This window comes from Convolutriloba macropyga, chromosome 2 (genome assembly GCF_964194025.1).
Source record: "Convolutriloba macropyga chromosome 2, txConMacr16.3, whole genome shotgun sequence".
In the NCBI taxonomy this organism is placed as follows: Eukaryota; Metazoa; Xenacoelomorpha; order Acoela; family Convolutidae; genus Convolutriloba; species Convolutriloba macropyga.
The window spans coordinates 75,618,813-75,646,517 of NC_134469.1; the positions used below are offsets into that span (position 1 = coordinate 75,618,813).

Here is a 27,705-nt window from a genome sequence, read left to right on the forward strand (position 1 = left end):
TTAAAAACAAAAGTATATCAAATTCTGTGAACACAATGTAAATCTCTTTTTTGTATTTTTGTAAATAAATGACTTTAAATTAAAATATCACGCGATATAAAAATTGGCCGCTTAATGTGGTAAATAACAAATAATTAATGACATGATGTTGATTTAAGCTCGCTTTTGTTGACGTTTGTTTATCGTTACGGCCATGGCCGCTCAAAGGTGGGTTTTTTGTAATAACAACTTTGGGCTGTGATGAAATTCCCTGATCTTTCAACTCCCGATCAGTGGAGTCTGAGGAATATGGCTGGTACTTTTTAGTCGTATTCGGTAAAGGCCGAATCCAAACATCTACTTTTTCGGTACTAAATTTTGGTTCGGGTTCCACTCTCGTTTTGAAACATTGTTTGCGTCGCTCTTCGTAAACTTGATCACATATTTTCTTCTTGCTAAAGTGTTCACGCATGCTGTGACCGTCACACATGGGTAGGCAGTAGTCTGGGATCTCAAGTTTCAGGCAGCAGAGAGTGACCTCGGCGTTGTTTATCAGGGGCTCATACTGTACTGAAGGGTATTCATCTGTCAAAAAATTTAAATAACATTAAAAAAAATTTAAAATTGAGATCATGCCATGATTCTATCAACAGTAACCAAAAGCAGAACGTTAAATTTGAAAGAAAAAGGTTTAATCCTTTACGGAGATTAAACTTGACTTTCGACTTTAAGAGTATAGTCGAAAACAGAAGTTAATTTGGCGAGACAAAAATTAGGCCTGAAATGCCTGATTCTCACAAGATGTGACAAGAAAAAGTTAACTTGCGAAACTAAACATCTTCTTCAAAGAATATTGCAAGATTATTGCATGATCTAGCAAGACGGGCTTTGATTTTCGAAGAAGACAGTCTTTTCGACGCATTTTATGCTTTCAAAATTTTATGCTTTCACAAACGAATGGCAGAGAATGGTAGCGTAGCGTTAAGAATGTTCTTCTAAAATTGTTATCAGTTTTTGATAAGCAATAATTATTTGCTCATGGATTTTTTTTCGTGAAAACTAATCTTTCTATTAGATAGTATTTTAACTTGGAACGTTCTTGAATCAGACCAAAATAAAACTCTTTGCGCATAAAATTTTTCATCAGAGCGAAGATGAGCTTCATTTTTAACTTTTTGATGTTACGGGTGCAAATAGTAAAATTTATTGATTAAATTTACTTGTAAATTCTAAAGTTATTCACAACCACTGCATACTTCAAGGTTGGAGTTGAATGTGTGTGCGTAGATAACAGTGACACTAAGCAAAACTAGCTCAAATTGTTTCAAGATTGAATACATCCCTCAAATTTGTCCACAAATGACTGCTTTTAGCAAACGTCAACAGCAGTGACAAGTTCTAGTTAACTGTTGTCACTGTTGTCCACACTCTTTCTACACGCAATCAGTGATCTAGGTTTTTGTCTCGGCAAGTTTTTGTTTTGCCAGCATATACTTTCCACGATATTTAACAATAGGTTAAGAAAACAGAAATGAAAGAAGGCTTTTAATTAGACCGAATTGATAGAAAGCTCAATTGATGACTAATTGATTTAGATTTTCTTGAAATATTATTGGCGGATTACGAAGACCATTAGCAGTTATGTGACTACCTGTATCCAGGCTGATAAAACTTCATTACCTTTGAGTTGCGCCTGCATTAAAAACTATATAAAATCGAGCAACATAATTTATAGCCCAATAGATATCTTTTTTGAGGCAAAATTCAATATTTTGGAAGGAAATTATATTTATCCGTAGTTTCGAATTATTAAATTTAAATTTGTTGTTTCTGGTATCAATTTTGGTAAACTTTTCTCAATTAAAAACTTAGCTGGCAAGGCTTTGTCACTTTTGTCCACAACAGGCAAAAGAATCGAAAATTATAAACAAATTAATTTTTACCCTCATGTCTATCATATGCATATGATATGCATAAATGAAAGAGGCATATGATTATCTCAAGGAAAAGGAAAACAAATCGATGAAGACATCTTGCTGAAATAATTACAGATATCTAAATCCGGAACGTAAAAAAAACCTAAATTCTCTCTCTCTCAAAGCAACTTTCTCTTCAAAGAAATCTTGACAACGCTTTCATCAAACTTGGTTTTTTGTGCCCATCTAAAAACGAAAAGCAGAAAGTTAACAATGTGTTTAAGTTTTTCCACCATAGATTAAAATCTTTAAATTTTGAAAGATTGAGCCAACTAACAACATCTAACCAGTGAACCACATTAACAAGAAATTATATCTATCCGCCATCAAAATCTTCAAATTAATTCGTTCGCAAACTTTTTAAAACGTAATGGCAACAACAGCTATCTTTAAAGCATTGATTACAAATGTTACTAGACCAGTGGTTACAAGATGACCAGTGGTTAGAACTCTCTCTTCACTAATTTATTATTTCTCAACTACATAGAGCAAACAAACAAAGGACATAAATGATACAAGCAAAACTATTTCTTAGAAACTTTGGAGGATATTCCCCTATGCTTGATATCTACCTAAAAATCAGAACAAATAGCTCAAGAAGGCTACAGCTTACAGCTCACTGAATTTTTTAAAAAAAGATATATGAAGTCAAAAACTCTGAAATTTTCAACTTTTTTTCCCAATAAAAATCATTTAAAAACAGTTTTGGCTAGAATATCAGTTAGTGTCAAGAATAATATAACTGAAAAATAACTCTTGCGGCTTTTTGCATGATTTAAAATTTGACGTGCTCACTGTTCAAATACTGATTTTAACTGTCTTCGAGATAAATTAATTTGAACCAAAACTACTTGACATTTGCTTCATTGATTTTTAATTTTTCTCAATTGCTACTTCACACGTTGTAAGCATTTTCTTCCTTTCTACCTTTCTACCCGCCTTTGGCTCAAAAAGACAACAAGAGGTCGCAGTTCAAGTTCAACATTTTTTTTGTGACCTTTGCCATTATATTTTTTTTGCCTTCTGATTTTTTTTTTACATTTTTTTGTCTCCGAAAAATCGTTAGCGATTCCTCTAATTGTTAACAGAAATGTTGACAACTTGGCATTATCAAAATTTTTATTTCCACTGTTTTCAGAGAAAAACGTTTGCAAACACAAACGAAAAATTGCTCCTAGTTGTAAATAATCAAACTTAAATTATATATGCTTGAGATTAAGTCTCTGCTCTTAGAGTAAAAAAGACTGCCTCCAAGCTTTCAATTAAAATTTTGTGAAACTTTTTTTTCAGCTAAGTATTGAATATCATTGTATTCAGGAAGCGAAAACTACCATCACGACTATCTGATCTGTTAACTAGACTCTGAAAAATTTGCTCACGACAAAATAATGGAAAATGCAAACCAGTTAGCTCTACGACAATCATCTTCAATTATCTGTACAGTTTTCTAAAAATTGAGTTCTAAAATATTGGCGTAAAACTCAATGCAGAAAACCGGAAATTTTGCCATATTTGCCCTCAAAATAAAATAATCTGAAAAAACACTAGGCGCATATCCACAAATAAACAAATATCCAATAGAGTTGATTTTGTGTTTTATTGTTGCTGTTCGGATGTGAGCTGCTGATTAAAGTCAATTAAAAAATTATAAACAAAAAGTTTCTCATTACCGATTATTATAACTTGTCAGTCAGAAAAAAATTCATGATTTCAATCAATAGAAAAAAAGTCAAAAAAAATAACATGAACTAGGAAAAGTTTAAAATGCCGCAACAAAATTAATCTAAAGGCCAATTACGAAAAAATCGAATACTATTTCTGATAAGAACAGAGTGGAAAAGTGAAATCTCTCCATTTTTCTCAGTTATTTGAGAAATATTTATGCTTCTTTAAGATTCAGTGATTCAAAAATCCAGTGATCAAATTGAATTTTCAGTGCGTACAAAATATGTGCTCTCAAACAACGTTATTTGTCAGGGTCACAAGATTGCGACTTGTTAATTATATAAGCTGAAATACAATACCAAAGCAAACAAAAATTGTACCATTATTCCAACAAATTTTCACGACATAAACTTGAAAAGCTTTTCAAATATTTTCAAATATGCAGTTTTGTTTCCCTGCTACATTTTTGATTACTCAAGATTCATGACTTTAGAAAAAAGATAAAATTGTGAAAAGTCATTACATTATTTCTGGGTGTAGGCCGCAATACAAACGAAAAAGGTTAAAAGGAAAAATTATATCCCGAAGGTAAAAAATGTACCTCTCTCTGTTTTAGAAAAAAAACCACAAAATTCACAATGGCCATTTTTGAAAATTTGGATATAAATGTGACAAGGAAAAATCAAAGGCATTGCTCCTTGTATATTATTGTTAAAATATTTGAATTATAGATTGGACTTCTGCTGAATTATAGATTGGACAATGGGATGCAAATTGTAAAAGAGAACTGCAAATCGTCTTGGAAAATTCTGAAGCATTTTCAAGGAAATCAAATTTTAAAAATAAATTTGTGATATGAAAAGTTTTTGGGGCGAGTCCGTTTCAACTCGATATCCTGAATATCCTTGTTAACTAATATATTAGCTGTACTAAATGTGGTTATATATATATATATATATATATATATATATATATATATATATATAAATATATATAAATATATATTTATATATATATATACTTAAATATATATATACATATATATATATATATATATATATATATATATATATATATCTAAACATATAGGTATATATATATATATATATATATATATATATATACATACACACACACACATATATATATATATATATATATATATATATATATATATATATATGTATATATATATATATATATATATATATATAGATACATATAGATTTTAAGTTGTTTCTATTTCTCTTTAAAAAAACTTGAAAAAAATATCTTTAATGTCTCTATTGACGCTATATATATATATATATATATAAATATATATATATATATATATATATATATATATAAAATGAGTTTTGCTTACCTAGCAAACCAAATTTCAAAAAGTGTTTGGAAGTTTGAAAAGTGTTTGGAAGACTTAGCCTAAATACCGCATTTTCGTTAAAGTCATTTATTGCGCCTTGTACTCAAGCAAGTAGGTATCTTTAGGTTTTTAGATTAGGTGACGTGTGCTGTGTTTCTTCTATTGCTTCTTTGTTTGTCAAAATGGCTCGGAATTTTGGCTCGTAGTTTCATATAAGACTCGGTCTGACAACTTAACGAACATGTAGTGTTGGAGCTGAGCTCTTGAGCAGTATGTTTGTTAAAATTTTACTGTGTCTTGATAGCAAAATTTGTCTTGGGCAATATTCTATCTAATATTGTGTCTTGTATCAAAAACGTCTCGAACAGTGAATTCAATTTTCTGTGCTCTGATTTCCAATCTTCAACTCGTGTTTACTCTGCGAAAATTGCAACACACACACATTTAGGATTAAGTTAGAAACCAATTTTTCATAACACTTCTCAGGCATATATTTTTGCTTTATATTTGTTTAATCAAAACGTTTACACTGGTAAACAAACAGAGATCCCGTATTGTGTGATCTGTGGACGAAGTTCAATTAAGAAACAATCCAAAACTAAGTTAGTTAAATTAGTTAATGCAACGGTAAGTAGAGCAGAACAGATATACAGTTACAAAGGCAAACTGCATACACCAAGTATCCGGACAGATTTTGTAGCCATTCAGAACAAATTGGGCGGTGTAAAACTTTCATTTTGATACACAAGGAGAGCAGCCGTTACATTTGGTCCGCCAATCCGGACAGTGATAAACAGACGGCTCTCCAACTCAACAAGTGAAGTGCCAACGGCATCAACGAACGAAACAAAACTCAACAGGCAAATTAACGATGCAAAGCCAATCAGGCAAAGTGCATTAGAGGTCGAATAGCAAGGCTTAATTAAAGCAAATAAACAAAAGTACGGAAATAATAAAAATTCTGCGGTTTTCAACGCCATATCCTAAATTAAGAATGCCGCGTTTTTCAACACGGAAATCTTAAGAAACCAGCAATTTTCAGTACGGAAAACTTAAATTAAGAACTCAGAGATTCAAGCTCCAGTCCCAAAGTACAGAGGAAATGACTTCGTCACAGAATCAAGACTTTTTTCATAGACAAATTAGCAACTGCCAAAAACTACTCGAAACAAAAACTCAGGAGGGCCAGGAGCTAATCAGAAACAACGATGGATCAAGCAAACTTAAGACCATTTATCAACAGATACTGAAGCTTGATGACTCTCTTTGCATTCTTCTTCGGAAGCGAGCAAATATTCTTCGTGATCCAGAATTGTGTGAACGTCACAAAGTTGAACGACTAAATTTTAACGCAGGTTGGTTACCATACGTTCACGGAGAAACAAACATGACGGATCAACAGAATCAAACCGCACGATTGACCAGCGATGCAGAACCAACTGCCGTTAAGACTTCACAGTGTGTTGTAGGAGTTTCCCAACGAACTGTTGAAAATAAAAACTCAACGATGGACAACGATTCAAAAGCCTCCCCTGATAAATGAGCTAAAAAGGCAAAAAAACTTGCGGCTCTAGAGAAAGACTTTGCATCAAAAATGAGGTTGAAGAAAATTTAATTCAAATTGAAAAGGCAAGAGCTTGAAATGGAGATGGAACTTTTTGAAGAAGACGGTGCACTGAAACTGGAATACGAGAAAGAAGCTCTTGACGCAAGAGCATCAGATTCTGATGATAGTGCAGCCCCTAGTATTCGAAGTAAATCACCATTCAATTGGAAAACCCTGAAGAACAAAGATGTTTCTGGTTGGCTCAGTAGCTCGGATAAATTCTCTCACTTGCACAATTATAGTTTCGAATGTGAGAAATCCGGGATTGTGAGAAACCCGGGAATACGACAATAATTATTCCAGGGTAAGCTTCAAACGCGAAGTTTACTTAAGTCACGATCACCAAGCGGAGAGCGTGTCAGCTCAGCCCGGGAACAAAACAAGTTTAAGCGTAATAATTCAATAGTAGTCAGCTACCTAAGTTGAAGTTGAGTTCATTCAACGGAAACTCCCTAGAGTGGTCGGAGTGGTCGAATATGTTCAAAGTAGCGGTTCACAATCGCGATATAACTGACTCAGAGAAAATGAGCCACTTGAAACCTTTTTTCACAGGTAAAGCAAAGTCAGCTATATCAGCAATGAGCTATTCGGAAAAGTTCTACGCTCAAACGTGGGAACTGCTGGGACGGATATGTGGCGACCTTAACTAATTGTTGACGCTCAGCTTAACATGATGCGCAATCAACAACCAAATCGAATGCACTACTCAACGGCTATAATTATTTACTCATTAACAATCAGCAACCTAGTTAATGTACTGAAGCAATACAATTATGAGGGCGACCTGCGTTCAATTTCAACGCTGCAAGTGGCAATTGAAAAACTGCCCCCAAACTCGAAAAAAAAGTGGTTCTTCTTCGTTGGCGAGTGCCAAGAAGACAGACCCGACCCCAATCTCCTTGAAAAGTGGTTAGCTCGAATGGCTTTTGTCCATGAAGGAAAGCCATCAACCAAGAGCGAACGAAAGGAAGATAATCCACCAAAAACTAACAAAAAAACGATTCTCAGAATTGTCAAATGTTAGTGCGAGTTCGAATGCAAATGAAACGAAGCACATGCAAAACAACAACTGAGCGGATGGTACTCATAAATTATGGAATATTTAAGAGTCTAATATTAAAGATCATGAAAGTCACCGATCGCTATGCGGCAGTGAGAAAAGAACGCTTATGTTCTGGATGTCTGGGGAAAGGGCATACAATCAACTATTGTAAAGCCCAACCGTGCGGTAGAAGTGGATGTACTGAAAACCACCACAGACTGCTACACTCAGAAAACCAAATGGAGGAGGGTAGTCACGCAGTTAATGTAACCAAGTTCCTAGTTTTCTTCAAATAGTTCAGGTATTGGTTCAGAGCGGTGGTATCAAGTTGACTACCTACGCTTTCCTCGATAGTAGTTCAACAGTATCAATCATCGATCAAAGTGTCAAGGATCAAGTACAAGCCAAAGGCACGGATGTTACCTTGACCTTAGCTGGCATACACGGGACGCAAGATTTAAGGACAGAGAAGGTTCTTATCACAATAAGGGGACTACATTCAAAGGTTCATTCGATTGAAGCGTTTGCACAACCATCAATCTCGTTGGAAAACACAACATATGATTACAAGGAACCGAAGAAAAACTTCAGACACCTGAATGTTCTCACTAACAGAATATTCAACCTGTTGGAAACAAGCATCATACTTGGACAAGATGCTTACAAAATTCAATGTCCATTGGATTATAAGATTGAAAAACGAAGTGAGCTTTTCGCCGTCTTAACAGAATTAGGATGGGTAGTCAGTGGTCCCATGACAGGCAAGAAAAGTCAACATTTTTGTCATTTCGCCTCCACAGAAGACGTGAAAGTGGCAGAAAGTATCCAATCATGGTGGGACATAGAAACATATGCTTCCAAAACAAATGTTGTAAGTCAATCAAAGAAAAAGCAGCAAGCTCAGAACTTCTTAGAGAGCACGACAAAGTTTACAGGCGAGTGGTATGAAGTAGGCATGCTCTGGAGTAAAGTACGGAGCCCAACTGCGGCTTGGCCCTTGGTCAGCTCTACTCATTGAAACGAAGAGGAAAAACGACCCCTATTTGAAAAAAATGTATAAACAGTCAATTGGTGCAGATGTTGAAAAAGATATTTGAAGATCCTGAACAAATCGTAAGTCAGGCGCACTTTCGGAAAGGAATGGTTTTCGCCGCATCATCCAGTACTAAACTCCAACAAGCCGGGTAGAATTCGTCGCGTTTGCAACGCTGCAGCCAAATACAACGATATATGCCTAATGATAATCTATTAGCCGGACCCGATCTGTTACACGGATTTATTGCAACAATAATTCGATTTCGAGAGGGACCAATAGCCCTAACGGCAGACATTGAATCAAAGATTCTGCAAGTGCAAGTTCCTGAAAGAGATGAAATTTGCTTGAGACTCCTGTGGCGACCAACAACTAATGAACCTGTACTACTTTACGAGCATCAACGTCACGCTTTCGGAGGAAGGAGTTCACCAACATGTGCCAACTACGCTCTGAAGCGAGTAGCGATCAAAAACGAGGACGATTTCCCAATTGCAGCAAAAACAATCCAAAACAACTTCTACCTGGACGATTTCATCAAGTTAGTCGAAACACCTGAAGAAGCAATCAAGATTTTCAAATAAAATCAACCTCTTCTCTCATAACATATATTTGAACTGAAGAAGTGGATCACCAACAGCGACGTGGTAACCAACGCAATCCCAGAGGAATTGAGATCAATCAGCGACACAACGCAGGTTGAAGAAGAACCCAGCAAGGAACGATCATTCGCGCTTGGGCTTCAGTGGACGATTACCGATGATAGTCTACAGAATTGTAGAGGTACAATCAAAGAAGTGGAGACCCCAATCATCCAAAGGAATGTCTTATCTCTAGTTTCTTTAGTGTCTGCTCCTCTTGGACTGTTTGCACCATTCAGTATTCATAGGAGACGAATCCTGAAGAGCGTCTAGACCAAATATGGACAACATTGGGACACCTCATTAGAACCTAACGAAAAAGAAGAGTTTCTCAAGTGGAAAGCGCAGCTTCCAGGAGTAGCAGGAACCAGCATTGATAGACGATACTTCAGCACAACCAAGGACAAATGGGAACTTCATGTGTTTGCCGACGTATCAGGAGACACAATATGCGTAAAGGGATACCTACGTTCAAAGCCCCAAGATTACTCAGCAGACTTGGCGTTTGTAATAGGAAAACACAGAGTCGCACCGATGCGACACCTTTCCATACCACACTTAGAGCTGCCAACAGCAGTGATTGGGGTGAGACTTAAAGAACAGATAGTGAAGGAACACGAATTGAAGATTCACAGTTCCAACTTCTGGGCAGACTCCACTACTGTTCTGCAATGGATTCGTAGCTCCCGCCGTAAGCAACAGTTGTTTGTTGCAAACAGAGCGACTGAGATTTTGAATACAACTAATGTTTCACAGTGGAATCATGTGAGTGGTATTAACAATGCAGGTGACCTCAGGACACGAGCGATCAATGTTGACGAATTTAAGACAAGGGAATGGCTCACTGGGCCAGCCTGGTTAATGCAACGAGAAACGAATGGCCTGAACAGGTGAATTTAATATTTGCTTCGGACGAACAAAACAACCAAATGGTCTTTCAGCAAAGGTTGAAGAGAAAAAACTGATGATTCAGTGAGAAGGATTCAGCAATTTCAATTGACTTGTAAATACAATGGCATACGTACAGAGCGTACTTAAGAAACACAAACCGGCAACAAAAACACTAAGTGTTGAAGAAAGAGAGGGTGCGCAAGCAAACATCTTCAGATTACCCACTGGCGATGATGTTTCTACGAAGGAAAACAGGGCCGGCGATGTTGGAGCTGAGCTTAAGGAATAGCAAAATTGCGTGAGAAGTAAAAATTCAGCGCCGATTCAAAACAGATCCAAATATATGCGTAGGACGAAAATTATTACTGTGTTCGATTTTTGTCCAAATTATCCATCCCCTTTGCGAGAAAACTGTGTATAGCGAGTCAGAAACAGTCGCGTACGTCAAATAAGCTGATAAATTTCTAAAAAAGTGAACAAAAAAAAGAACTCACAATTTTTGTCAGCCTAGCAACTCGAGCTAGCACATAAACTCAGAAGTAGAATTGATGAAATAATATAGTCTTGAGCAGTATATTTGTTACTGCGTCTTGTCAAAATCAAACCCTTGAGCTGTTTGTTTGTCAAATTGTTACTGTGTTTTGATACCATTTTTTGTCTTAAGCAATATTCCATCTAATATTGTGTCTTGTGTCAAAAACGTCTCGAACAGTGAATCCAATTTTCTGTATCCCGATTTCCAATCTTTAACTTCTGAGTACTCTGCGAAAATCGCAACACAGACACACTTAGGATTAAGTTATTAAGTTAGAAACCATTTTTTCATTACACTTATCAGGCATATATTTTTTTGCTTTAGATTTGTTTCATCAAAACGTTTAAATTGGTAAACAAACAGAGATCCCGTATTGTGTGATCTGTGGACGAAGTTCAATTAAGAAAAAATCCAAAACTAAGTTAGTGAAATTAGTTAATGCAACGGTAAGTAGAGCAGAACGGATATACAGTTACATAGGCAAACTGCATAAACGATGTATCCGGACAGGTTTTGTAACCACTCGGAACCAACTGGGCGGTGTAAAACTTTCTTTGTGAAACACAAGGAGAGTAGCCGTTACATGTAGAGAAGTTCCGAGCATATCGGACACCAAAACTAAAATGCACTCTAAATATCAGAAAACAAGGAGGCTCGGTAATATGCGTTTGCGCAAAATGTTCCGACTCCACTCATCCACAATTTGGACTTAATTGTCTAACACTGAGGAAGAGATAGAACTTTTTATATAAGCTGTTTAAAATTCTCAAAAGTTTCAAAAAAAATCAGTGTAAACATTTAAGAAATCGCTCTAAGCTCTAACAATTAAGCAAATTAATTAATAATTCGCAAGAGGTTACTTGCCATATGGAGAGACACAGAACACAACAAAATCGAAGAAAAAGAACAAGCACAACTTACGACGAAAACTCTATCTATTAAAAAAAACTTAAAGGACACGTCAATCGAGCATCAAAAAAGTTATCTAGAGCCATTTAACTTTCAATTCAAAAAAAAGCATAAGATACTTTTAATCAATGAGAAAAATTGACGAATAGACAGAAACAAAAATGATTAGGCTGAAATACAAGTTTACACTTTTTCGAAACAAATAAACTCCAAGTCACGAAACCTTTAAAAATCTACAAAAGGCATTCAATGGCTTCCCTTTTAACTATTATAGGACGACGTTGGGAACTCACTTTTGAGAATGTCATACATCTGCAAAAATTACGATAACGGTTAAAAATCAAAAAGTCAATTCAATTTCGCGAGGAAGCGCCAAAAAAAGTTAATCTATTCGCTGAAAATATTTAATTTGATCTACTGCCCCTTCTTTCGGATTCAGTACTGTTTTTTGACACGTCATTGATGTTCTAGTGAAGTGATAAAAGTAGAAGATGGCGAAAAATCTCAGAAAATGGAAATGTCCAAAAAAATACTAAAACTAACAATATCAACGCAAAAGAAAACATTATATATTTGATAAAAACGGGGGAAAAAAGACTACATGTTGATTTGAAAGAGACTGCAACCTACATTTTTTGCTGAGTTTATCTAAAAAACGAGGCAGAAATTGGCAAGACTCAGTTAAAGAATACTATTTTAAAAAAAAAACAAATTTTTCAAATCCATAAAACAGAGAAATTGAAAATTTCACCTGATAAAAGCATCCGATTAAGTTGACACTGCCTAGCAAGCCAACTGTACATGTCATATAAAAAATTTAGTCACAAGAATACAAAATAACAACAAATACATCTAGAACCCAAACTTTTACAAACAGTTCACAGCTAACGGCGCTGAAGCCAAAAAACCGTATGCTTTCAGCCGAAATAATGTTAGTAGTAATTGGCTTTCAAGTTCACTTAAATGTGATTTGTCAATAATGGGTTTAGGTTATAAGTTACTTTGATTGGCTAACTAAGATAAAAAACATAAAAGATCAAAATACGTTATAAAATGTTTTTTGGCTTTCGTTGAAATCGCCCGTTTCAACATTTAGACCAAGGTTGCTCTTTTTATTGTGGGTTGTCCATCAAAACAAAAAAGAGCGTTCCATATGGTACCAAAATAGCTTATTTCACTATTAAAACATTATATCAAAAATTAATCACGTATTTTGGATACTTATCGATTTATGCTGGCAAAAAACGATTATGTATCAATAGAAAGCGTTAGAGTTAGATAATATCTTTAAAACGTTTTGGAGAACAAATTAGGCATTTGGTTGGCTACACTAAGTCATTAGAATACAAAAGGAACATAAAATGCTGGAAAAATAAAGAATTCATTAAAAGTTTACCAAAACAATTGTCGGAGCCTTTAAAACCATGAGTTTTACTACTAAATAAATTTGCATTCACTGGTTATCATTGGAACATAATTGGGACTTCTCATTAATTCATTGTTTAATTTAAAACAGACTGCAGACTGCTTGTAGCTCGAATGATATATTGATCGTCAAAAATTGATTGAACAAAAAACAACCAGTTGTGCATATTATCGAAAGTTGGTCGGAACAATAAAACTGCTGAAGCTTAAGAATTTTTGACAGCATTCACTGAACATCGAAGCAAAAACGTGGACATTTTGTGTTAATTGATTGTCTGATTTGCGTATTTAAAAGTAAAATGCAAGTAAAGATATTATTGCGTTTCTTAAAAAAACTTATCACAACAAAACCTATAAACTAAATGTTTGAATCATTTCAAGACCACTAATACACCGTATATTTAACTTATATAACTACTGTTATTTGCTTGGAGTATTTTTTGCTACTTACGATGCAATTACTTGAAGCAATGCAAAATTTCAGTGTTATGTTTCATTTTTCAAAAAAAAATTATGAAATGTTTTAGATGAAAATGTTTTCAGTGAAGGAAGTACACGAATTTACTTACAAAACAAATTCAAGTTTTATAGGAATAGCTTATAAAAGAGAATAGACATTTCACAATCAGTGCAAAAAGACTCAAAAATAAAGCCCATATAAGCCCATTTTCCTGAGAATGCACGGTAAGTAGAGCAGAACGGATATACAGTTACATAGGCAAACTGCATAAACGATGTATCCGGACAGGTTTTGTAACCACTCGGAACCAACTGGGCGGTGTAAAACTTTCTTTGTGAAACACAAGGAGAGTAGCCGTTACATGTAGAGAAGTTCCGAGCATATCGGACACCAAAACTAAAATGCACTCTAAATATCAGAAAACAAGGAGGCTCGGTAATATGCGTTTGCGCAAAATGTTCCGACTCCACTCATCCACAATTTGGACTTAATTGTCTAACACTGAGGAAGAGATAGAACTTTTTATATAAGCTGTTTAAAATTCTCAAAAGTTTCAAAAAAAATCAGTGTAAACATTTAAGAAATCGCTCTAAGCTCTAACAATTAAGCAAATTAATTAATAATTCGCAAGAGGTTACTTGCCATATGGAGAGACACAGAACACAACAAAATCGAAGAAAAAGAACAAGCACAACTTACGACGAAAACTCTATCTATTAAAAAAAACTTAAAGGACACGTCAATCGAGCATCAAAAAAGTTATCTAGAGCCATTTAACTTTCAATTCAAAAAAAAGCATAAGATACTTTTAATCAATGAGAAAAATTGACGAATAGACAGAAACAAAAATGATTAGGCTGAAATACAAGTTTACACTTTTTCGAAACAAATAAACTCCAAGTCACGAAACCTTTAAAAATCTACAAAAGGCATTCAATGGCTTCCCTTTTAACTATTATAGGACGACGTTGGGAACTCACTTTTGAGAATGTCATACATCTGCAAAAATTACGATAACGGTTAAAAATCAAAAAGTCAATTCAATTTCGCGAGGAAGCGCCAAAAAAAGTTAATCTATTCGCTGAAAATATTTAATTTGATCTACTGCCCCTTCTTTCGGATTCAGTACTGTTTTTTGACACGTCATTGATGTTCTAGTGAAGTGATAAAAGTAGAAGATGGCGAAAAATCTCAGAAAATGGAAATGTCCAAAAAAATACTAAAACTAACAATATCAACGCAAAAGAAAACATTATATATTTGATAAAAACGGGGGAAAAAAGACTACATGTTGATTTGAAAGAGACTGCAACCTACATTTTTTGCTGAGTTTATCTAAAAAACGAGGCAGAAATTGGCAAGACTCAGTTAAAGAATACTATTTTAAAAAAAAAAACAAATTTTTCAAATCCATAAAACAGAGAAATTGAAAATTTCACCTGATAAAAGCATCCGATTAAGTTGACACTGCCTAGCAAGCCAACTGTACATGTCATATAAAAAATTTAGTCACAAGAATACAAAATAACAACAAATACATCTAGAACCCAAACTTTTACAAACAGTTCACAGCTAACGGCGCTGAAGCCAAAAAACCGTATGCTTTCAGCCGAAATAATGTTAGTAGTAATTGGCTTTCAAGTTCACTTAAATGTGATTTGTCAATAATGGGTTTAGGTTATAAGTTACTTTGATTGGCTAACTAAGATAAAAAACATAAAAGATCAAAATACGTTATAAAATGTTTTTTGGCTTTCGTTGAAATCGCCCGTTTCAACATTTAGACCAAGGTTGCTCTTTTTATTGTGGGTTGTCCATCAAAACAAAAAAGAGCGTTCCATATGGTACCAAAATAGCTTATTTCACTATTAAAACATTATATCAAAAATTAATCACGTATTTTGGATACTTATCGATTTATGCTGGCAAAAAACGATTATGTATCAATAGAAAGCGTTAGAGTTAGATAATATCTTTAAAACGTTTTGGAGAACAAATTAGGCATTTGGTTGGCTACACTAAGTCATTAGAATACAAAAGGAACATAAAATGCTGGAAAAATAAAGAATTCATTAAAAGTTTACCAAAACAATTGTCGGAGCCTTTAAAACCATGAGTTTTACTACTAAATAAATTTGCATTCACTGGTTATCATTGGAACATAATTGGGACTTCTCATTAATTCATTGTTTAATTTAAAACAGACTGCAGACTGCTTGTAGCTCGAATGATATATTGATCGTCAAAAATTGATTGAACAAAAAACAACCAGTTGTGCATATTATCGAAAGTTGGTCGGAACAATAAAACTGCTGAAGCTTAAGAATTTTTGACAGCATTCACTGAACATCGAAGCAAAAACGTGGACATTTCGTGTTAATTGATTGTCTGATTTGCGTATTTAAAAGTAAAATGCAAGTAAAGATATTATTGCGTTTCTTAAAAAAACTTATCACAACAAAACCTATAAACTAAATGTTTGAATCATTTCAAGACCACTAATACACCGTATATTTAACTTATATAACTACTGTTATTTGCTTGGAGTATTTTTTGCTACTTACGATGCAATTACTTGAAGCAATGCAAAATTTCAGTGTTATGTTTCATTTTTCAAAAAAAAATTATGAAATGTTTTAGATGAAAATGTTTTCAGTGAAGGAAGTACACGAATTTACTTACAAAACAAATTCAAGTTTTATAGGAATAGCTTATAAAAGAGAATAGACATTTCACAATCAGTGCAAAAAGACTCAAAAATAAAGCCCATATAAGCCCATTTTCCTGAGAAAAATCAAAAATGTTTGTGGCATAATGTCTTATATTATAGTGAAGCCCCTGTTTTCTCAAAATGGTTGACAAAGCGGATTTTTAAAATTTTACGGGATCATAGTCATAAAATAACTGAAAATGAGCAATGAAAGTTTAGCATCAGGAGTTATAAAGTTATGTAAAAAAAATCTATACCAGGGCCGCTAAGAGATTATCAGATGTTCTCAGTTTCAGTATAAACATTTGAACACATTATTTCAACTGTATGAAATATTCGCGGAAGCAAAGTGTCGTAAATTTTAATTTGAACAAAATTTCTAGTAAAATAACTGAAAATGAACAATAAACTCAATTTTTAGGAACTGTTTTTATATTTCGGAAAAATCTTTAATTTATTAGTTTAGCTAAATAGATGATTATCCAGAAAAGTTTCAAAATACGGACCAAGCAATTTCATTTTTCTTTTGAGAAGAAAAATAGAAACACCGTTGAGACATTTTCAAACATATCCAACTTATGAAATATCGTCATTCACTTTGACGGATTATCGAATTCTTACCAATGAAAAACAACAAACCAGCTAAAAAGACGCAAAAATTAGTATTGGTAGTTTTCTTTGTCTAAAGTATTGGTAGAATTGGGTCTAGGAAATAAATCCCCACGGAAGAAAAAAAAACCCCACACAATTCTAGGTTTGATATAGACCCCCATCAAAACAAATCCGAATTTAAATTTGAATTTTGGTCGTGATAATGCGCAGTTTGTTAAAAGTCAAGTGGGGGTTTATTTCCATGTAGGGTTTATTTCCTATCTAAAATTAAGTGGGTTTTTTTTCGTAGTTCAGAAACCGGGTAGAATTCTTTTGAGTTTCAGTAGACCTTCTCTTTTTGTCAGAATGATCTTTGCCATCGCTGCACATAAGTTAACATTTGTGCTGGTCTTTGTGTGTTTGTTCAGCCTAACTGTACCAATTTCCTGAACACACTTATTCAAAACCTTCCTGTGCAAAGTTTAGCTTTTGTTTTTTCCTTGCAACTTTTTATCGCTTCCTGTGTGTGTGAACTGGAAGGTTTTTCCTAGTTACGGGTTGTAAAAATCTGAGCCTTTCCTCATATCAGATTCTGCCACGTCTTTTTATCACGCTTCAGGTCTTAAACATACTCTCAACAGGTCATTTTGTCTCAGAAAAGCTGACCGCTGACTTGCGTACGTTTGAATTCTCGCAGGTGAATAGAAACGGAAACAAAAAGCACAATTTCTAGCTTTTCAAAAAAGTCTATATTTTAATTGGACCGAACAATTGTGTTGCTAACGTCATGGTCAAGCTTTAACATCCAACAAACAAAAACTTCAATTTTTCACGCATACGAGGGAGAAGAAAGCGTTACTTAAATTGAGTGAATTAGCTCCCACAAAGTCACTGAATAGAATGGTATTATTTGATTTGGCTACGCTTTATGAAGCGTGGATTGGGGAAAATAAAGCGGATTGTTTACCAAAACGGAACAGATTGTTTGCCGATTAAAAACAACTGAAGGCTGTTCTTTCTCTTTTCACCAGTTCAAGCTCAGATTAGAGAGCTATAAAGGCGTCAGTGCTGTACTCAATCAAGCATGCTCTTATGAACACAAAAAGGGACAATATAGCTGCATTGACAACTGTTTCGAATAAATACTGTCTGTCAATATCATGCATTGTATCACGTTGAACCTCACTTAAATTTGAGTCCAAACAGTGTCTGTAAAAGCTGTTTCACGGCAGTTTTTTTAAAACAAAAGATGCAATTTTGAGTTGTAAAAAAATTTGTTTTAACTATTTCTGGCACATTCTGAAAACAGCAAAATGGATCCAACGATGCTTCAGTTTGATTTAAAAAACTAGCCTGAAATCAGATTTGGGGTAAAAAATCTTCATGCGAGTCTGATAGTTTTTTGTTCAGTGAATGTTGTCAGATCAAATCCTCCGCTGCGATATATAAAAGTGGTAGAACTGCAAAGATATTGAAGAACAGAACTGACCCTTTGCGAGAAAACTGCAGCAAAAAAGACAACTTTTCACTATTCAATTCTAGGGCTTCAATTTTTCAACTGTTCACCCATAGAAGCCTCTTAGACTCGTTCTAACAAGGTTTTGATTAGCCAGATTTTTTTTGAAATTTTCAAACTCTATCATAGAAATGGATACGGAGAAAAAAAAAGATAACAGAGCTTTATGGAAAAAAAATCAAAGATTTTAAAGTTTTTTTTTAATTGTTGCCCTGAAAGTTGCTAAGACTTCAATTAAGGATAAAAACTCTGATTATTGACTTTTAGTGGTTGAAAAGCGCGTGCAATTTCAAACCTCATGATTTCAAAAATGAACGTCGCACATGTAATTCTTTGTTATACATTGCCAAAAAATTCTCTACTTAACAAGGAAAACTTGCTGCTTTTATTATCCCAATTTGACCTTAAATAAGACAATTAAGTAAAACCTTCCTTGTCAAAAAATTTTTGTCTTCAAACGTAAGGAAATCGTCGCTATTTACGGTTTCAGTCAGACAAAATCGATTAAAGCCCTTAGGTTTTTTCTTCGGTGCCGTCGGTGTGTTCCTTTTGTAAGTGCAATTCATTGCTGGGATGTTGAGTTTTCAGGTAGGAAAACCACGTTTGAAAGTAGGAAGCTGCCGGTTCCAAAACACAAGAAAATATATCAAAACGCAGTGGATGTAAAAATTGTTGTTATGTACGGTTTCAGATAGACGAAATCGATGAAAGTCCTTAAGTTTTTTCTTCGGTGCCGTCGGTGTGTTCCTTTTTTTAAGTGCGATTCATTGTTGGGATGTTTAGATTTAGGTAGGAAAATCACGTTTGAAAGTAAGAAGCTGCTGGTTTCAAACCACAAGAAAATATATCAAAACGCAGTGGATGTAGATTAATCAACAGAATCCTCATTAAAATTCAACAAGTACGTTACCTATTCAATTTTAAAACAAAATGCAATTTATCATGGTTCAACTTGTTTTGTCAACTAACTCAAGAAATTTTTTTTTACTCTTTCAGATTTATTCTCTCCGAAGTACTTTCGAATTTCCTGAAAAAAACATACCCAAAACCCCTTGTGCTTGAGACCGAACATACCGACGATTTCTGGAATCGTTTTCGTTTGCTCTTAAGGACTAGGATTTCAGTTGAAGATTCCTTATGGTTAAAAAAATAATAGACAAAACTCCCAGTAAGTAAGAACTCTTATATAGCACTCAATCAAGATCCAGCAGATTTCGGGAGGATCGTTGCTTTTGTAAACAAACAAAAAATTGCTGAGCCCAAAATACCGCTACTTTCATAAAGGCAGCATTTTTTGCATTAAGTAAAAAAATGCTCCGCATACGGACATTGATTTTATGAACTATATCTGCACTGGTTTTGTCAAGTCTGCGATAGACTCGAAGTAGAAAAATATTGTCAGAAACTTTCAAACTATGTGTACTTTTATTATATATCGATTAAAAGAAGAACATTTTTGTTTATGTAATGTATGAAAGTAAAAAAATGCCAATTATAATTTTTTTGTGCTATGATATTTATCGGAAAATAACTGTTTGATCTTTTTTCTGCATGAAATTGCTTCAAAAAAATTCGCGCTCTATAAGCGTTAATTTTCAACAGATTGATTGATTGCTTTCTCTGCAAAAATTAAACGCTACAGACAAAATGCACAACTGGCGGTTTCGGCGTTTGCTAGCGGCTTCATTTCTAAAAAGAATAGAGATTTCTTTTTATATTGTTGAAAGTGAATTTTTTTGTCATCTTTTTGATTTTTTACTTTTTGAAATAAACAAGTTTCTTGCTTGTTTTTGTTTCAAAAAATTTTTATTGAAATTTTTGAAATTTGCCGCAAACCAAGTCATGTCAGCTGGCAGTAATTGTAGTATTTTACGTTAAAGATTACCGTTTTTTGCAATTTGTCCTTTCATGTTTTGTTCTCCTCAATCGGCTACCCTTTTTAGATATGATGTTGAAATATTTGCAATGTTCTTATTGCATGCTGATAATATATCAGAGTCAATTTAACGGCCTAATTGACTAAAAAAAACAAAAGTAGACACCCAATAAAAATGATATTTAATGAGCTATATTTCAAAATAAATGGTTCAACTGTTTCATCAAAAATTGTGTGCTCGGCTATGCAAAATTTATAGCGCGTCATTTTCATTTACCAAAAATTGATGGCGTGACAAGGTGTTGCAGGGCACAACTGACAACTATCAATAAAGCAATAATGCTTGTGCCCAATTAATAATTCATAAAATAGTCTCTTAGAGAAGTCACTCCTTTGGTTCATTTTACAACAATGTACAGGTTACCTCAGCCACTGAGCCATAATGTCTGATTGTTTTCTCCATATATAGCAATCAGGAAGATGTGAAATGTTCATTTTGTTTTTTTTTCTCCGTATATAGCAACAAGATCGGAAATGTGTGTTCAGATGGTGCTGAGAACTAGATCACGAATAGATAATCCTTAAACTTTTTTCTTAGAAGTTTTCCTTCCGCAAAAAATACTGTCTTCGAAAGAATGCTTTTAAAGTCAACAAAAAGTGCTCGGCTTCAATTCTCATTTTACAACACGTTATTCCGCCCCCCGTTCGGCTCCTCCGGCTTCCTCCCCTTCCAGTTCAAACAATTGAGCATTGATCAACAAAACTGGTTTTCGAATAACAGGAAAAATGTGTGTACGTCATTACCGTGTTAACTATGTCACAAAAAAAAACCTTTTTTCGGCCGATGACTCATACTAGTTCAGTTTTTATACAGAAAGTAAAATGAACACTTGATAACGGAAGACATTTCCCTTAAAAAAACTGATAAAGTTAAAATTTAGTGGAAAACAACAGGAAAAAAATACAGATTAATCGGAAAATTTCACCATTATAAATCTTTGTTTTAATAAATAACGTCAGGGATTTGTCTGCTTTCATAAAAAGTAAACAATCAGAATATTTATGATCACGGCTCAGCACTGTTTATGGGAGCAGAAACAAGATCTACTTCCGGATGACATATGAAGAAAAGATTAAGTATTTTTAGAGAGCTTACACTGACATCTTTTCAGCCTCGGTTATTACAAAAAGCTTGGCTCAAATATTATTACTACATGAAGAGGAGTTTTAGAGAAGTGACTGTTTAGAATCAGCACTGCTAGAATGACATGCACAAGAAAATTTTAAGTGATTTGAGTTTAGGACAAAATTTGATGGTGGGTTGGAAAAAAGGGGGTTTGATTAAAGATGAAAATTAAAGACTCGATTTTGCGAAAGGAATTTTTCATCCTTCAGACAAAAATATTCAACTTAAGGTTTGAAGGTTTGTAGAAATTAGTCCAGCACTTGTATAAACTCAGAATGGAAATTCAAAATCCACTTGACTCTAAAATCTAGTCAAATGTCCCTTAAAATTTGTCTTCTCATAAAAATTTTTCTAAAAATTCACTCATAAGGTTACCACTTTACCACTTTTTTCCCCAATTTTTCGTTTCTTTGCGTCGCTTTAGTCTATGATCATCATCCAGCATTAACCACACTATTCCGAGTCCAATGAAATTTTTTTAGACTAAATAAACTAACATGGTATATAGGCACGTTCTCTATTCTTCACCCCATTACCTTGCCAAAGATGTTTGTCACGTAAAAACGAGAGTAGTAACGAACGATATAGAAATAATGAATACATTTTAAAAAAAATTATCAGTTCTTTTGTACGTGGATCAATTGTTAGGGATTAGACTTTATTCTAGCCTCGAGTGCATTTTGAAGTATGGTTACGAGTGTTTTAGATAGTATTCGGCAAAATTCTTCAAACTCGAAGCCAATTGTTTTTGCCTATTGGAAGCAATCATAACTTTTGCTTAAACGAGGTTCCATTTAACATAATAATCCCCAATAAAAATCGATTTTTTTCATATCGCTGTTTTAAAAGCTCGGGAAATCGAATTGTTAAAAAAATTTGCCAAGCGCTCTATTTTTTTGTTCAGGCTCGGCGTCTTCCAGACTTTTTTGTTTTAGATGTTCTTCTTCAGTAGAAAAGTTAATTAATTATAATAATAATAAATGCAGGATTGATTTGATAGTGTTCTAAATTTTTGGACGATTGATAAAAGTTTGTTGCAAATTGGAGAGGGTTCATCTGCTGCTTTGAGGGTTTGTAGGCAGCTATAGCAAATTTGTACCTACGTTTTGTGTCATTACATTCATTTAGACTTGAAATAGCCCTTCGATAAATTTTAAAACTCTTTCTACAGTTTTTGCAATTATGCTGGTATGAAGCCCTGTTTTTATTGAAAAATATAACAAAAAACCAATAAACTTTTTTCGTTTAAACCTAAGTTAGTTTTTCCCTTTATTGTTTACCTCAACTATTTACACCTAAATTAGTTTTTCCTTAAACGAAAAGGAGAAAGATGCAAACCTTTGATGCTTGGTTTTTCTTTTGTTAGCATTTGAAGGTTTCAACTGCGATGGAAATTCTTTTTGGCTGCACTTTCACTTAATTAGATATCACTTCAATGCATGCGTAATTTTTCCGGCATTTTTACATAGTGATTTTGACTCCGTTGAAAGTACCAGGGAGCATTGAATTGGTATAGAGGATATTTATCAGACGCGATAAAAATTGAAAACAAAATTTTATGTGATTGACCGAGGGACCTTTAATTTTAGACCGAGGGACATTTAACGGTTTTATAACAAAGTCGTTCAGTACAAAAATTTTCCAAACTAGAATGTAACTTTATTAATTTGTTAAATCAATCCATGAACGTGACAATAAACAAAATATTCAGCTGCTCAGCGAGAAAAGGAAGAAGAGGCAGAGAAAAAAATGAAAAATTGATGTTATGAAAAATATGAAATTTGAACAAGGTTCAAGTTCTAGTGGAAATTTTCCATAATTTTCAAAACGCAAGAAAAATTGTTTCAGAAATGGGGAAAAAATAAGAAAAAGTCGAAGAATAAGTTAAGGATTAATCAAAACATAACGCAGCTTCTATCTTTAGGGCTACCAGTACCAGAACTTTCAATCAGAGAACTCCAATGATTTTTTTAATCTTTGAAAAATCATTTACGTGTTTATTTTTCATCGATTTATTTTGTGTAGATATTTTCTCAAGAAAAATTAAAAACAGTTCAATTACTAAGCAAAATCAATTAAGAAAGTTTTAGGAATAACTTTTTTCATAGAAGTTGTGCTCGCAGAAGTTTGACATATAGAAACGGATAAAATTGATTTTTCCTGGCCATTGAACAAATTTTAAAGAAAACTGATTAAATATTGCGCAATTTTTTGACGAAAGACAGGAGTCTACTTGCAAATACTCTTCACTAATCAGCATTTTTGCGCCTATGTTATCCAAATGCCTCATATAGTTCTTAAGAATTTCAAACTTACAAAAATCTTTGAATTCCATTAACCAAAGTAAAATTTTTTAAGGCAACACTAAAAAGAAATAGTGCAAAATGTCATTCTCTTGCAGACATTACAAAAATTGAAAAAAAATATGATCTGATATGCAAATTCAATGTTCCTATGTTCTCAAAAATCTATCAATAAAAAATTTGCCTGAATTCTTGAAGCGAAAAACCATTTTGTGTCAATAATAGAAACAATGTTTAATTTAATTGTTTTCAATAGTAGAAACAAAGTTTTAAGGTCAATAATATTTAACTGTTATTATTTTGGAAAATGATGATGCAACCTGGATCATAGCAACATAGCAAATCAGCGCTGAATCATAGTATTTCTCAGTCAATTTTTTCTACGATCAGATTATGGTCATGTCACTTTTTACTATGAACTGAGTATTTTTAGACAACAAAAAACCGGATCTCTGAAAATTTTATGAACAGCCTTTAGATTAAAAATTCCTTTTCCATGATCAGGGAAATTTCATTCTGCCGTTGCACTGCACAGGAAAAAATGACAAATTCTGACAAGGGAAAAACCGGCAAATTCTGACAAAGAAAAAACCTACCTTTTCTTATGAACATCATGGGAATCAAAACCATGGATGCTCAGTCTACTTTCAGAAAAAAACTATCTATGAGACTTATACTGCACATACTATGGGACGAGGTTCCGGAAGGTCCGCTGGAAATTACTAATTTGTTGAAGCTCCCTTTCTGCCGGATGAAAATGTTTTTGAATTCGATTACTGCGCCGAAATAAAATATTACCCTTAAAAATTAGCGATGGATCTTGTCACAAGCGAATCAGCGTTGATTCGATAATTTGGCAGTATTTGATCCAAACAATAAATCAATGAGTGCAATTTTGCCGCAAGAACAACAAAACTGCATCAGAGAACAGTACGTAGAATTACCATTAATAGTGGGTAAAACTAGGGTCAAAATACAATGCTTTGACTAATTTGGATGGGAATATCGTGACTGAATATCGTGGCTGAAAAATCGTTGTTTGTTTGTGAAATTATTGATCAGAGTTTTAGACATTTTTGGTCAAACGTAACGTCTGAACAATAATGTCACAAAGAAACAACGATTTTTCAAACCTCAAGAATTCCAATGAAAATGGAACTCAAAAAACTAGCTGGACCAATGCCGAAAACTATTTTTGAATACATTTTGCTTCTCCCATTAAACTTACGAGGGTTGGAAACAAAAACAAACACAACAAAACAAATTAAAGCAAACACGAAAACAACTTTTACAAAAAAAATGTTATATAAAACGAATGCTAAATTTGCAATAACTTTCCTGCACTCAACTCATAAATGTTCGTCAGGGCAATAAACTATTGCGTCCCAAATGGTGCTTTTTGATCAATGTATTATGGAATTTACCAAGCTTGCATTAATTGAAGAAAAAAATAAATTTTTCTAATACAATGCTATGGTCTACAGAGCTAAAATGCAAAAATAAATTTTATTTCCTGTTAAATGAAACAAAAATGTGTTAGTATAGTTTTGAAATTGGTTTAATTCATACCGATAAAGACAACTTCGGCAAATTATAAAATCCAGATATTTGTGTACTTTCCATACTAAATGGCTGTGCTTTTATTTAACTTGCTGAAAAAATTGCGGTATAACAGGTGTCTCACGTATGTACCCTCTCCATATTAGGCCATTGTTTGAAGAAAAGGCAAAATTCTATCTGTTAGTGTTTAAATCTCATAAACAGTACATACAACCGCTCTATCAGTATGGCGTATTGATATACGGTGTAACAAATAAGACAACAATTGAGCCATTAAAAAGACAGCAAAACTTTTCTCTTGAGAATTATCTTTCATAAAACTATATATGAAGGAGTTAGACGCTTTAGAATTCAAAACAATTAGAATCAATTTTTGATCTACAACTTTACGAACTATCAAATTTTTCAGCGCGAGTACTTAAACAGAATCATCATAGTTAAATAGAGAAAACTTTATCTCACAAAAAGATTTGGAAAAAGAACTATCGGGCAAACTAGCATCGATATGTGAACTTAAAAGAAACAACAGAAAAAAACTCTGTAAGAATCCGAATACTATGTAATAGGTGTTGTGAATTTGATAAATGAATAACTGAAAATTTGAAAGAGAATGATATAACTTGGTTTCAAATGAATAGGTTTTTGCATAACCTAAGAGACAATTATATTATAGACTCGGATAATTTCTCAAAATTTTGTTTGGTATGAGCTCAACTTGTTTTCTTGTTTGAATGATTAAGTGGTATTTTTGGGGTGAATCATCCTTACATGAAATTCATTTGGTTGTTGGAAAAGAAAAACAAGCTATATATCCCTATTGTGCTGGCTCAGATTTGGTGCTGAACACTTAATAAATAATAATCACCTTTTTCAAAATTTGCTCAACCAATCTGAAATTGAATGTATAAGAAGAGTTATAAACGTTATAAAGTTTTTGGAAGAAGTATTTCAAATTTTTGTTTTTTCTATCACCTCTATGCGTGAGAATTATTTTGCAAGTTGTTGCAAGATTTTCCAAAAAAAAGCCTGCTAGAAGTCAACAACAGATTTTGAATATCGAGACGCAGGTTTTCCAAAATCTGAGAAACATAGAACTATGTGTTTTTGGATAAAAACACTGCGTGTTGAGTTCGATATTTTAGATTCAATTCACATTAAAAAATAAGCCGTATACACAATTGTGTATACTGTAATCATGCTCGTTCTGTTGGTAAAAGTTTTCAATCATCGAATAAAATTTTTTGCAGAAATAATCTGTAAAGGTCGCTCAATTTTTTGTTCAGCGTACGTATAGTAACACCTCGAACTTGAGAAGAATATATGCTGAATTCTCAAACTTTTTTGATTTTTGTTATTAAATATTTTTTGAAGAAATTAACAAACTATAACTTATTGAAGCTCCACGCCTCAACCAACTTTGCGAAATTAATCCGACAAGATATTATTTTAACAGTTTCGAAGTTTTATGAAGCTCAGTAAAAATTTTAGAAATCATTGAAAAGAAACTCAATTTTGGGTCAGATTAACGAGAAAAAAATTTTCAGATATATTAAAAATAGGTATTGGAGAAAATGGGTAAGAACTATTTATTAACCTGGAAAAGCTGCTGCCACACTGAACAACAGGTTGACCGCAAAGGTCACTGAAAACACAATCCTCCAATTGAACTTCAAAGGCAATAAGCGGGGAATAACATAGAAAGGCTTCCATGTAATCTCAAACATAGGAACACACGAGTGAAAATCTTTGATCCGCTCCATAATTATTTTTTTGTTTATTTTATAGTGTATTTGAGTCAATTTTCTTCGTAAACAAAAAGAAAACTTCAAAAATGTCAAATCGGGTAAACAAGCGGTCGAAATAGTGCAATTTGTATCCCTTTAACAGCAGTTAAGGAAAATAATAGACTTTGAAATTGAGTAATTACCAATTCAAACGGATGATAGAATTGCTAATGAACACCGCTGTCGTTTTCAAGTTGTGACAACGGGGAAAACATGGGAAAACCATCGGAAAACTTGGAATAAGCGAGACCTGGAATCGGAACATTTTATAAGGACGTGCTTTCCTCTGACATGCGATGAAAAGTAAAATAAGATAGGACAGGCTACTGTTTCGATAACTGAGTGACTGAGGTAAGTAAGAGCTATACTTTCTAAACGAGAGTCAATTTATTGTTCGGTGCGTTTGTTTTGTCAGATTCCAAACAATATCGTACCTTATAAATCATTAAATGGCTAACAGATGAGGCTAGAAATCCCCCCTGCTTGTCGTATCGTCTATTATTCTCTCTACCTCTATTCCCTCCTCAAAATGTACCTCTTTCTTTCAATTTTTCATCTTGTTTTCACTCTCGTGTGTTCTTAAGCTCTGTTTTTTCTGACCAATCAAGTCTTGTTATCCGCTCCCCAGCACGCAGTACACAAACGCATAAC

At 33.7% G+C, this 27,705-nt stretch overlaps 1 protein-coding gene across 1 annotated transcript; it reads right to left on the bottom strand.

Annotated features, from left to right (window-relative positions):
* LOC142335463 (uncharacterized) lies at nucleotides 1–27,604 on the bottom strand. The gene is made up of 2 exons (XM_075383972.1): nucleotides 26,865–27,604; nucleotides 1–564 (listed from the first exon to the last, which is right to left on the bottom strand). The coding sequence occupies exons 1-2, from the start codon at nucleotides 27,028–27,030 to the stop codon at nucleotides 80–82; spliced, it is 651 nt and encodes a 216-aa protein (XP_075240087.1). The 5' UTR covers nucleotides 27,031–27,604; the 3' UTR covers nucleotides 1–79.
* Between the last annotated feature and the right edge of the window lie 101 nt (nucleotides 27,605–27,705).

Excerpts from the sequence above, each read along its gene's own strand:
- LOC142335463 (XM_075383972.1), bottom strand. The coding sequence starts at position 27,030 with ATGGAGCGGATCAAAGATTTTCACTCGTGTGTTCCTATGTTTGAGATT. Across the intron at positions 565-26,864 it reads TGTGGCAGCAGCTTTTCCAG|ATGAATACCCTTCAGTACAG; the intron begins GTTAATAAATAG and ends ATTTTTTGACAG.